The sequence below is a fragment of the Trachurus trachurus genome, assembly GCF_905171665.1.
Source record: "Trachurus trachurus genome assembly, chromosome: 12".
In the NCBI taxonomy this organism is placed as follows: Eukaryota; Metazoa; Chordata; class Actinopteri; order Carangiformes; family Carangidae; genus Trachurus; species Trachurus trachurus.
In genome coordinates, this window is record NC_139908.1 from 3453652 (window position 1) to 3466848 (window position 13197).

The following is a 13197-nucleotide window of genomic DNA, read 5'->3' on the forward strand; positions in this document are numbered from 1 at the left end:
TACTAACATTTGATATTAACAGACATTCTGAACCCAGACATGATGTTACACAGTATTTGAACTAAGACATGAGAAACAAGTTTATTCCATGGAAAACCTTCCCTTCCCACTTCCTCCTGAGCTTTGAGATGTAATGTGACATCATGACATAAGAAGATGAACATTAAAGAAGCTCCACGTAATTGGCGGGAAACATGCCGTAGTGTCCGTCAGGTCCGTAGCCTCTCCACCAGCCCTCGTCCAGCATCTCTATCTCCGTGATGATGTCATCGGGGTCGAAGGTGATCTCAGAGTCGTCGGCTGTGGAGTGGAAAAGAAAAACAAAATATAAAATACAAATTATATAAACTAACAATAACAGATGCATGTGCACATCTGCAATCTGCACATGCACATCTGTCTTGTTGTCACTATAGTCTATGACTATATCCTCCATTCCTTTACACGTCCACCAGGTGGTGCTTATGACAAACCTGACATTGCCACAGATCGGTGGTTCGATTCCCTGCTCTCCTAGTCCCCATAACACCCCAAATAAGTGTGTGTGTTTACAACATACCAGCCTGGTAGTCATAGAGAGCTTTGGCGCGGATGTTCTCTCCGTTGGTCTCGGCCGGCTGCTCCTCATGTTTGACACAAATCAAAATATTTCACATCATCACCACTTTTTTTAAATTTAAAGTTGATAATTATTAAACTGTGAACTTTTGTGCTCAGACTCACTGTGTTCTGCTGCTGCTGCTGCTGCTCCTCGTAAATGTTCTCATACAGGCTCATGTCCGTCTCCGCTGGCTCCTCGGCCTGATACAGGTCGGTGTGAGGCCGATACTCCGCTGTGGAGCAGCATCAGGTCCATAGTGACGTTAATGATGCGACAGAGAGAGAACAAACGGTAACACTTCATAATAAGTAGTTAAGCATTAAATACTGAATTCATTTATAACACATGAATATTCATTAGTTTGTAGGCTAGTTTATAAACACAGAAAAAATGTTTTAGGCTACTCATCATTGATCAGCAGTAACTGTGTTTATAAACTACATACTAATGAGTATTCATGTGTTATAAATGAAGAATTCAGTATTTATTAATGCTTAACTAATGATTAATAGTGTGTACTTATTATAAAGTGTTACCAAAACAAACAGATCCTCTGATTTCAGGAGGTGAATCAATGAAATGTTCAACATCTGTCACATAGTTCAGTTCAGCACCTAAAAGCCTTAAAGGAGACATACTCTGCCCCTTTTACACAAATTAAAATAGTTCCCAGGTGTCTTAAAGACATATCTGAGACATGCTTCGGTCAAAATACACCAAGGATCAAACATCACAGCTGTTTTCATCCACTCATAACAGCCCTGTTCAGAACGGCTGGTTTCAGTGCCTGTCCCTTTAAATGCAAATTAACCACTGCTCACCAGGCCACGCCCCCTCTACAGGTACCTGTACTCACAGGTAGGGGTGGGATTATGCAAATTTGAAAACTAATGACATCATTGTGAGACAACAGCAGGAACGGCTCATAAAACCACATGGATTTCAACCTAGGGAGCCTGAAAATGACTGATTTTTTCGTCATTTCTCACATTTTTGGGGCCAGAAGGCAAAACAAACATCCACATATATGTTAATGAGCCTTCAAAAAGTGATATTTACATAATACGTCCCCTTTAATCAGGTTAAGTAATTGATTGATTGACAGATCAGGTGTCGTACCAGGAGCCGCCTCCTCTGCGTCGTCCTCGAACTCGTCAGACCACTCCCCCTCCTCGTCCTCCACCTCGTCTGTGGAGAAACAACAGAGACACTGAGTCACGGTGACGATGATTCACCTGATCAGGCTGCAGCTGTGAGTCAGAAACTGTTGTTGTGAAAGTCAAAACCGCCGAGTCTTGTGTGTGTGTGTGTGAGGCCGAGGTTGGGCTCGACGAACAAGTAACAACCAGAGAGAGGTGGCTCAGAGGTTGTTGTTTTTAGTTCAGTAGCCACATGAAGTGGGCTGAACCGGTAAAATAAAAGCATTATGTCCTAATAAGAACCTGAAACTTTTCCCTTTGTTTTAGTGCAAAGAAGTGCATGAGCTATCCTTTTACAAAACCTATCATGACCAACCAGAAATTTCTTGAGAAAAAAAAACATGCAATTTCAACAACTTCTGCCTTCTATGTAATTTCTTTGAATGTATGTTTTCTTTTTCTTGCTAGTTTAGTTTTATATGCCTCTATATATTCTACATTTATAGACTGTTTATTGTCTGCACTGAGGGTCTGAGAGAAATATAATTTTAATCACCTGTATGTCCTGTACACGTTGTAGAATAGACAATAAAGTTGACTTTAACTTCATCACTTTTTAGGTTTAGCTACTCTAGCTATTCTTCAAACAAGGAGGATTCTGGGAGGAAAGCTTCCTCTCATTGGGAGTGAATGAATATCATATAAGTGAAGGGAATTATATTGATGTGCCATTCCCAAGTCAGGAGGCTAAAAGAAGTTCAATATGTAAATCCATTGTGATGTCATCAAGTCATGACGCTGTGTTGGAGGTTTTGTCGTTGTGTGTCTGACCTGCTTCATGGTGAACAGGCGAGTCTGTGGTCACCGGGGGCAACAGGGCCGCAGCAGGCGAGTACGACACCACAGGTGAGGCAGGCGCGACCGGAGAGGGCGGTGCCACGGCGACCGGAGAGAGCGGAGCCACGGCGACCGGAGAGGGCGGAGCCACGGCGGGTGTTGCCACGGCAACCGGAGCTGCAGGACGCTGGTGATGCTCAGCTGGCGTTTCTGTCTGGAAGGACTTCTGGGACATGAAGGGACTCTTCAGCTTCCCTAGATAGATAGATAGATAGATAGATGATAGATAGATAGATAGATAGATAGATAGATAGATAGATAGATAGATAGATAGATAGATAGATAGATAGATAGATAGATAGATAGATAGATAGATAGATAGATAGATAGATAGATAGATAGATAGATAGATAGATAGATTTAAAACACAAAAAAGCCATCGGCTTATTTTCATTGTGGTCCCTGAGTGTGTGTGTCCGTGCGAGTTGTTTACCTGGTCGCTGCGCGGCGGGCGGTGCTCTGTCGCCGCCGTCGAAGCTCTGCTCCTTCTGCTTGAAGACGTCTCGAGGGTTGAACGACCTCTGGGAGATGAGCGACCGCGCCTCCTGTTGAACACACACGTTGAACAAAATACGTTAAATTTACGTAAAGTTTATTTTCATGGGGATTAGTTATTTGTTTCAGACATTTTTGTAACAAAGACAGTTCATTTTTATAGGAGCAAGACATGAGGGTGGAGGTTTAGAATATTGACACTTGTCTAGGTATATATTTTTTAAATAATAATGAGATAATTAGCTTAAAAGGATAGTTCAACATTTTGGCAAATTGGCCCATTGCCATAATCCCTACAGTCATAGCAGTAGGTTCGTTACCTTTAATTGTCGGTGCAAGCTGTTTTTAGAACAGCGGAGCAGAGTCGTGAGCTGCTCAGAGCTACGCTACGGAGGCTCATGGGATTTCTTGGTTTCCCTCATCAAACTCATCAAATACACAATCCAACAACTCCACAACGCTCTGGTGGACAAGTTGTGAGCTGCACATTCACCACGCTATGAGATAATAACACAACGTTACCACACAGAGTTGTTTTAGAGGTAAATACATGCAAAACCACTGATGCACGTTGCCTTCAGGGACAGTTTTTCATCAAGCAGTCTCTGAATTTACCTCTAAAACAACTCCGTCTGGTAATGTTCTGTTTGATGAGGGAAACCAAGAAATCCCATAATGAGCCTCCGTAGCGTAGCTCTGAGCAGCTCGCGGCTCTGCTCCGCCGTTCTAAAAATAGCTTGCACCGACAATTAAAGGTAACGAATCTACTGCTATGACTATAGAGATTATGGCAATGGGTCAATTTGCCAAAATGTTGAACTATCCCTTTAAAAATTCTTCTTTTTCTAAAAAATCTTTGAGGATTACTCCTATTTGCATGTTTTGAAAGGACCAGAAGTCGATGTTTCTGGAACTGGATGATACAAAGTCGTGGAGAGATTTCCACTTTTGTAAAACAGCTGCTCTGTCGCCTCCACGTTCGTTTTTCAAATGTAACAGTTTTCTACAACAAATTTAAATCTTCTTTTTATTAATTAACTTGAGGGATCTTTACACTTTGGGGGAATTGTGAATTTTAAGTATTTTGTTCGAATAGTTGATATTTCAGATTTGTCATAATCTATAATCGTTTACTAGGAAACACCTCAACATGATGACATCATTCTTAACTCACTAGTGTGACCTTTGACCTTACGTTAGCTTTCTGCACCGACGCAGCAGCGTTGATTCCCGTCTTCCTGTTATCTGACTGCATCTCGTTCTGGAACAGACACATGAGGTTTGACACAGTGAAGGCTGCTGCTGCTGCGTTTAGGGACTATTTACAGCGGCGGATTGATACACGTTAGACGTTACGATACACGTTATTGATATACTCTCACCCTCCTCTGCTGCTCCCGCTCTCGTTCCTCCTCCTCCTTCTGCTTCTGAGTGATCCTAACACACAATAAATAATACAATCCTTTTGACTCTTTAGTTCATTTATGGATCGGTTGAGTCAATTGGGAACACATTTGGTAATTTGCCAATCAACTAAATAATTGTTATGCAAAAATAATAAAGGAGAGATCTGAACACTGATGCAATTTTTAAAAAATTGTTTATGTGATAATAAACTGAACATCTTTGTGTCTTTGACCAGAATTAGGCTTAATTACGTAACATGGGCTCCAGTGGCCATGGTACGTTCAGGGACCCCCTTCCCCACCCTGTGATTCTGGACGCTCACCTCTCCTGTTCGATCTGCTGGCCTCTCTCTCTCTCCCTCTTCTCCCTCTCTCGCCTCTGTGTCTCGTCCAGCTCCTTCCTCTCTCTCTCCACCTTCTGTCGCTCCTCCTGCGCTCGTTTCTGCTCCTCCCGTCGACGGACCTCCTCGTCCCTCTGACCAGGAGGAGGAGGAGGAGGAGAGGAAGATGTCCCATGTTAGTGAACTACACATACTCGGGTTTGATGAAGAAGACGAAGGAGAAGAATAGGAAGAGGATGAAGATGAAGGAGAGAAAGAAGGAGAAGAAGTCGCTATCTCTCGTGATGATGTCACTTTTGGTATGATCTTACAAAACAAATATGATGAACTCTGTTGCAATTTAATTCTTTGTCTAGCAAAATTTTTCATCCACAAGAATAGAGTTATGAAGTCATCCCCCAAATGTATTGTCTTCATGTATGAATTTAAATTGTACACGAAATCACTAAAATTGATTTGAATCCCCCTTATGAAATCAATGTTTATTCTATTTTATATTTACTTTATTTTTGACTATTTATTTTGAGATGTTTATTTTAATTTTATTTTTTTACTGCTCTAAATGTATTCTTTTGAAGCACTAATGTGTATGTTCCTATTGTGAGTTAACTTTCACTAATGTTGAATGATGTTCATCTGGCATTCCCTTGACACTTATGGTACTATGCACTATGAAAAATGCCAGTATTGTTTATTTTTGTACTTTTTCACTAAAAAATTTGAAAAAACAAAACAAAGGAGAAGACGAAGACGAAGGAGAAGAAGAAAGAGATGAAGAAGGAGAAGACGAAGAAGAACATAAAGAAGAACCTGAGTCTGGTTCCAGAAGTCGTCCTTCTGTGTTTGTTGAATCTCCTCCACGGCGTTGACCTTCCTGTAGACTGAACCCTGAGGACCAGAGGACCAGTCAGACACCACACTCATCAGTGTGTGTGTGTGTGTGTGTGTGTGTGTGTGTGTGTGTGTGTGTGTGTGTGTGTGTGTGTGTGTGTGTGTGTGTGTGTGTGTGTGTCCTCACCACCGGTCCTCGGGGAACGTCTCTGAACTCGTTCTGTTGTTTGTGGAAGTTGAAGTTCGCTCCGGACGTTTTGGCCACTTTGGACAGGACGGCGTCCGGCTCCACGTCCTGGTCGCCGCGGGCGTTGATGGTCACGTGGGCGCCCTGGCAACACAACGTTTAACATTATCAACATTTATTTAACCTACATACGTTTTGTTGAATCTGCAAAACTCGTTTTACTGTAAATATTCTATAACCAATTACCAATATGTGTTATTTATTCTGTGCTTTTATTTTACATAGGCTATCTTATAAAAATGGGTTAATCATTTATTTTGTCATGTATTATTTGCCATACAGGGTTTAATTTTGCATTTATTTATTTATTTATTTTTATTAGTTTATTTGAAATGGGACTCCACATATTCATGAACATACAAAAACAATTATTTGATGTAAATATGCCAGATTTAGCTAGAAAGCTAGTTTCCATCCGTGGTCCCATGGTACAAATTGCAATTGAATGGGTTCATGTATAATAAAGTTCCATTTGAATAAAGCAGCAGGTTCGTCCATTATTAAAATATCACTTTAATGTTCATTTAGACATGATTAGTTTGCAATTATCCACCACGACAAGATATTTTCATTGATCGACAGCCCTGTATGATATAAAACATGATAAAAAGAAACACACACGTTGAACAAAAGGGGGGAGTTAAGCATACCGACACTTGTGTATGTAACATTTTTTAATAATAATGAGATCATTAGCTTAAAAATTCTTCTTTTTTTTAAATATTTTATCTATTTTTTTTTTTTTTTACAATAAACAGGTCAAGAGAGGGTCAAAAGGTCAAATAATAATAAAGTGAGTCTGACCTTCAGGAAGTTGGCCATAGAGCTGACGTGGTTCGCACAGAGTCCTTTACGAGAATCCTTCACTCCTTCACCTGTCTGATGAGCAGGAACACACACACACACACACACACACACACACACACAGGTAAATACAGGCAGAAACGTGTGTGTGTGTGTGTGTGTGTGTGTGTGTGTGTGTGTGTGTGTGTGTGTGTGTGTGTGTGTGTGTGTGTGTGTGCGTGTGTGTGTCTCACCCAGTTGATGAGGACGAACTTGGACAGACCAGAGTTTGGGTCTGGGACTCGACAGAAGGCGTACATCACCTTCCCACTGCTGAGCTCCTCCACCATCTCCTCCAGACCGCCGGCTGCACACACACACACACACACACCAACAAGCCAGTGAGTAAAAACAGAGAGAAACTCCAAGGCTCTGTCTCTTTAAATCAATAAAATGCTTTTATTAATCTGCCATTGTCACAATATATTGAAAATAACTGCAACACGTTTCAGCATCAAGCCTTCATCAGGGAGTCAAACTGATCAAGTCTTGATGCTGAAATGCGTTGCAGTTATTTTCAATATATTGTGACAATGCCAGATAAATAAAGGCATTTTATTGGTTTAAACTTTAAAGAGACAGTGCCTTGGAGTTTCTCTCTGTTTTTATATATATCCCTCTCTAAAGAGCACCTCTGATTGAGTAATGAGTCCATGAAGTGCTGCTTGTTTGAACATTTTTTTTTAAACCAGTGAGTACCTAACACGAATCTACAGCTATGATGTGTTATGTTTTTTACTAGTTGTGACCGGTGTCTTTATGTGAGTTAAAATATGTATTTCAGATCAAACTAAACTCTTTTTATTCCAGCTTCATCTTTCTATTCTACTGTCTGCAGTAAAATCATCATTCATCAGTTCATAAACTGTTGTTGACTTTTGACCTGTTGGTTTGTTCAGCCGTGACACAGTGTTGATGAGAAAAAGACCTGACGGATGCAAATAGTTATTTGCGGTGACCCTTTAATTTACAGGCCGCTAATTACATGATAATGTGAAGAGATAGCCAAGAAATAACAATTAATTACGTGATAATGTCAAGAAATAGCCAAGAAATAACAAACAACTTCATAGTAATGTCATGTTTTCCATAAAAGTAAAAGATTACACGTGCTTTTCATGCTTTTTTCTCCACCAAGTCTTTGCAATTGACCGATATTTCTGGGCTTTTTCTATGCAATCAATCGTTATTTCCTGGCTTATATAAAACTGAACGCCATTTCTAGGCTATTTCTAGACATTTTGACACAATTACTTGTAATTTCTTGACATTATCACGTAGTTATAGCGGCCTGTAAATGAAAGGGTTTCCTTGTTTGTTTGGTTTGCAGAAGGTTTTAACAGAAGCTAATGCTAATGCTAATCAGGAGCACAGTTTTACTGAAGCACTAATGACTCAGGGTCAATAATTATAATATATAACACACATTAAAAGTCATATTATAATCATAATTTAAAGTTGGTAGCAAGTCGTCCATCAGTTTCTATGTGTCTCTCTCCTAATTGGTCGACTTTATCTCTCCACTTCCTGTTTTCTGTGAGTCTGAATGAAGCTGCAGGTGAAACAGCTTCAACTTTAAAACTTAATAACTTAATAACTTTACAACGTCCACCACCTGCTGTCTCAGTCTGATGACATCATCTCTCACCTCCTTTCTCTGCCAGTCGGATGTCGTTGCTGTTTCCCTCGTAGGTGAACAGCACCCTGGGAACAGAGAGGAAAAGGTGATTCAGATAAACAGGAAGTGGAGTGTGCACCTGTTGTTTTCTAAATTAAAAACTCACCAGTTTGTGTCCGACTTGCCGTCCACCACCTCCTTGTAGGCGGCCATGAGAGCAGGACCGTTCTTACTCAGGTTCACCGCCATGTTGGTCCAGCTAGGTCTCCTCACCCACACAGAAAAGTCCAGCTGTGTGTGTGCGTGTGTGTGTGTGTGACGGAGGAGAAGTGAGTGTGAAGTCTGAAGAGTTCAGAACCAGTTGGGGAAGAAAACCCAAACCTGATGAACCACATTCTGACAGAGTTCCTCCCTCCATCGGAGAAAACACACGTATTCATGAGAGTCCTGGGCGTGTCCTCTGATCAGTGTGTGTGTGTGAGAGTGTGTGACTGTGAGTGTGTGTGTGGGATTATTCATGTTTGTTGTGCACAAAAAGCAGAGAAGATAGAGGAAGAAGAGGAGGTATCACCTGATAGTTCATGATGTGTTCAGGTGCAGTCGCTCACATCAGATCTGTTGTGATGTCATGAACACATTTGATTCTATTCTGACTTTGTTCGATTCCCACGATCATGTGTGTGTGTCATATATTTGATCTCTGTCTGACTCAGTGGACGTGTTTTTGCAGGAAGCAGCAAAAAATAAACTCACTTCCCCATTGGACAACAAGCTCCTCCTGCAGCAGGTGGGGTGGAGGAGGGGCCTCTGATGTAACTCTTCACTGCAGGTTTCTGAATGTGCAGGTCACAACTTGTCCACCAGAGCGTTGTGGAGTTGTTGGATTGTGTATTTGATGAGTTTGATGAGGGAAACCAAGAAATCCCATCATGAGCCTCCGTAGCGTAGCTCTGAGCAGCTCACGGCTCTGCTCCACTGTTCTAAAAATAGCTTGCACCGACAATTAAAGGTAACGTACTGCTATGATAGGGATTACCAATTTGCCAAAAATGTTGAACTATGCCTTTAAACATCAGTTATTCATTTATGGAGCAAATCAATCCTTTTAAAAAACAAATTACTACATCTCTGTGCTGTCTCAAATGCAATATGTGTATTTTCAGATTTTTGTCTTGATAACTATTTTTGGTTTCAAATCTGCCTGCATGACAGTGAATGTCTTACTCAATTTATGAAGCCACTGAGTTGCCACTTGCCAATTTGGTTGCAGAAGTTGTGGGTTTGAGCTTCAACTGGTGCAAAATGAACATTATAATGTCAACTGTCTTGTCTTCCTATTCTCTTGTTTGTTGCTCAGTGTAACCCCTTTAATATATTAGGCTATATAAATAAATTAGAAAAGAAAAGAAATGGAAATTAATGTATTATTAATCGTTTAGTTGAATAAGAAAACTGCATAATGTTCTCGTCCAGTATCGAATTTTCCCATGTTTTCTGTCCCCTGAATGCATCAGGTCAGATTGGCCAATCAGAGAACTGTATACACAGTTAAGCCCCGCCCACCGGTTTGTTTCGAGTGTGTTGTGTGTGTGTCAGTCACAGACATATTATATTTAAAATATCCAAGTCCTGTAACATACCTACATGTCTGACGTTTTTAACAAATCAAACCGTTTGGAAATCGATCCAAAATTCAGCAAATTCAAGGTTGAGGAGTTCCTCTTTTCCCCATAGCTGCATGTACTGCTGCCTCTGTCAGTCCTGTTCCAATATGGCGGCGCTGTAGGCACGTCGCTCCACAGCCAATGCGGCATCTATGGTCACAGACACAGACAGCATCAGGTTGGAGCAGAGTTTTGAGAAGTGAGCCAAGTGAGAAAGAAAGGAAGAAAACGACAAATTCAGTGAAAACGGAGTCTACTGAAGGTAAACGAGCTGCCGGCGAGTGTTTGCTGAAAAAAAAAGCAACAGAAAGCGAGTTAATGATACGGTAGGTAACGGCTGTTGTTTTTAGCCGTTACTGCCATTAGCCGTTACTACTGTAGCCCGTTACTGCTGTTGGCTCTTACCGTTAGCTTGTCTGCTAGCGCTTAGCTGTTGTTCCCTTCTTTTTACAGTCTATGGTTGTTCCCAGCTCTCCTCTGTGTGTCTGTGTGTGGACAACTCCTCCCCCTCCTCTGTTACTGCAGCAAGGTAAAGGCATAATCCACAAACTATGTGTTCCCTTGTAATTGTAACCTATCTTTTTGTTGTGGCAGCCCTGAGTAGACTCGTCAGGTATTCATCACACAGGATGGGTAGTTTTATTGTGAAGGGGTCACCGGAAGTATTGTTGTTGTTGCCGAGCGGAAGTTGACATGTGAAGAGAGGAATAAAGTACGGCACTGTTGCCGCTGAAGACGGCCATTCGTGTCCTTTTGTTATTTTATTATTCACCCAGTATAGGCGCCCTAAACACTCGGTTACATTGGTGGCAGCGGTGGGATTTTCCCTACGTGGATAGCAAGCGTTAACGACCGCCGAAACAGTTCGCCGAAGTTTAGCTAAGTGGCTAGCTACCGCTAGCATCGTTAGCTTAGCTGCTCAAGTGTAATTAGCATAACGTGTATGCCGTGTCGTCAGACCTGCACTTCGCGGTTATTAATTAGCTCGGTTCCAAGAAACAAAACGACTGAAGCTGCAAATATGTGGAAGTTTGACCAGGACCCACTGCGTGACAGAGAGCGACGCGGTGAGAGGCCATTAGCCAGCGGAGTGAGGATCGAACTCCCGCCGCCCTTCACCGGAGAAGACAAGCAAAGTTTCCCCTGCTGGGCCCGACAGTATGAAGTGGCTGTGAGGGCGCTCGTGGGAGGCACCAGCGATGACTATGACTTTGAACTGGTGAGACTTTTGCCAACACGGCTGACCAAGGCTGCTTTTCTCTTGTGGGACAGCCTGCCAGCGGTCGTTCAGGCTGATTATCCTGCGGTTAAAGAGAAGCTGCTTGAGGCTTTTGGACAGAGACATTTTCTAGATTGTTTCAGGGCTAACCTCTCTGCTCGCCCCCGCGCTCCAGGGGAGAGCTTGGACGTTTATGCAGCAGACATAAGCCAGCTAGTGCAAGAAGCCTTCCCAGGTTATGGTGACATAGCCCAAAAAGAGGAGAAATTTCGGAGGTTCCTGGCGGGGCTTGACCCAACTCTGCGAGCTAAATGTCACGAGCAGGGCGCTACTGACTTGGAGGAGGCCCTGATCATTGCTGCCCGATGTGAAATGGCCAGAGAGACTTTGAAACTGGACTATGTTAACATCCAAGCACGTCACGCTTCCCCTGGGGGGAGTGCAACTGCCATGGTGCACTCCATTTCGGATGGAGGAGGTGCGTACAAAGCTATAGAGAGACTTACTGAGGACATGAGAGAAATGAGGCTGGAGATGAGACGTATGACGGAAGAAAATAAGCGTCTGAGAGTCAATAGCTGGAGGGATGAGTGGAGAACCTCTTCCCCAGGTTGTCAGTGTGTGTGTGGGGAACAGGGCTGCCAGTCACGTCGCCCTCGGGTCGACCCGAGAGGGCGGTCACCGGACCGTCGCTGGCCTGAGCAGAGAGCAGAGGGGGGCCCCGGGGACAGACCGCCTCCCCGTGCTACCTATGATGATAGAGCGCCCTCTCCAACCTGGCGTGGTCCTCGACCTCCCAGGGGCCCCTTTAATGATGACACACAGAGACGCCGAGGAGTACGGTTCCTCTCGCCCAGAAGGGAAGACACCTCCAATCAGTCGGGAAAAGAGGTGTAGCTGGTGTTGCGGCCCAGACATCAGCTACATCCCCTATGGGCCCCCTGGAGGAAGAAACAGGTACTTCCCCCACAATTAATACACTGACACAGTACACTAAAGGGCAGCAGCACACCTCCTATGTGAGGGGGAGCATTGAAGGGACTGAAGTCAACATCCTGGTGGACTCAGGTGCAACAGAGTCATTTATAAGTGCTGACTTCCGCAAAACAGTTCCAACACTGCACAAGCGCCCCCTAAAAGCTGACTTTGTTGCTGCACGGGCTGTGAATGGACAGATGCTGGATACCTTGGGGACCATAACAGCCACGTTACATCTGGGAAATAATTCTTGGCAGCATGTGTTCCACGTGCTTCGGGGGTCCACACAGACAGCCCTGCTGGGCCTGGACTTTCTGGTTCCAAACCGTGCCCTTCTGGATTATGCTCATGGCACACTGCAGCTATGGGACACGATCGTCCCGCTCCTGTGTGGAAAAGACTTGATTCCAGAGTGTTGCAACGTTTCTATAACCACTGCCACGACACTGCCCCCCCTCAGTGAAATGCTGGTGCCGGTCTGTGTGACACCGACCAGGCCCGTGGACCAGTCTCCTGACTTTGTGGGCTATTTAAAGCCCAACATCCAGAACAAATGTGAGTGTGTGGTGGCTCATGCGGTAACCTCTGTGAAGAAAGGGGTTACACTGGCCCGTGTGTTAAATCCCACACATCAGGACATTACACTGAGAGAGGGGACACATCTGGGGGAGTTTTTTTCTGTGGACGAATCAGAGATTGTGCCACTCACACATGCTCCGGTCAAGACAGTCTCTGCTATTTCATCCACTGAACTGCCCTTGGTGTCCCTGCAAGAGTCTCCTGCCAGCCAGCAGCAAAAAGAAAAAATAGCTGTTCTGCTGGCAGAGCACCAGGAGATATTCAACATGACAAAAGGAGTGGCTGGTAAATGCACCCTCATCAAGCACAGCATCAAAACAGGCGACCATCCTCCTGTAA

The 13197-nt window shown here is 43.4% G+C and overlaps 1 protein-coding gene across 1 annotated transcript; it reads right to left on the bottom strand.

Annotated features, from left to right (window-relative positions):
• Positions 1 to 163: 163 nt before the first annotated feature.
• On the bottom strand, positions 164 to 8667 carry dbnla (drebrin-like a; the record flags this gene model as incomplete). The annotated part of the gene is made up of 15 exons (XM_083983954.1): positions 164 to 300; positions 560 to 623; positions 724 to 833; positions 1721 to 1789; positions 2572 to 2832; positions 3071 to 3182; positions 4328 to 4393; positions 4515 to 4569; positions 4862 to 5013; positions 5690 to 5767; positions 5898 to 6041; positions 6762 to 6836; positions 6995 to 7107; positions 8449 to 8504; positions 8585 to 8667. The coding sequence occupies 15 exons, from the start codon at positions 8665 to 8667 to the stop codon at positions 164 to 166; spliced, it is 1575 nt and encodes a 524-aa protein (XP_083840080.1).
• Between the last annotated feature and the right edge of the window lie 4530 nt (positions 8668 to 13197).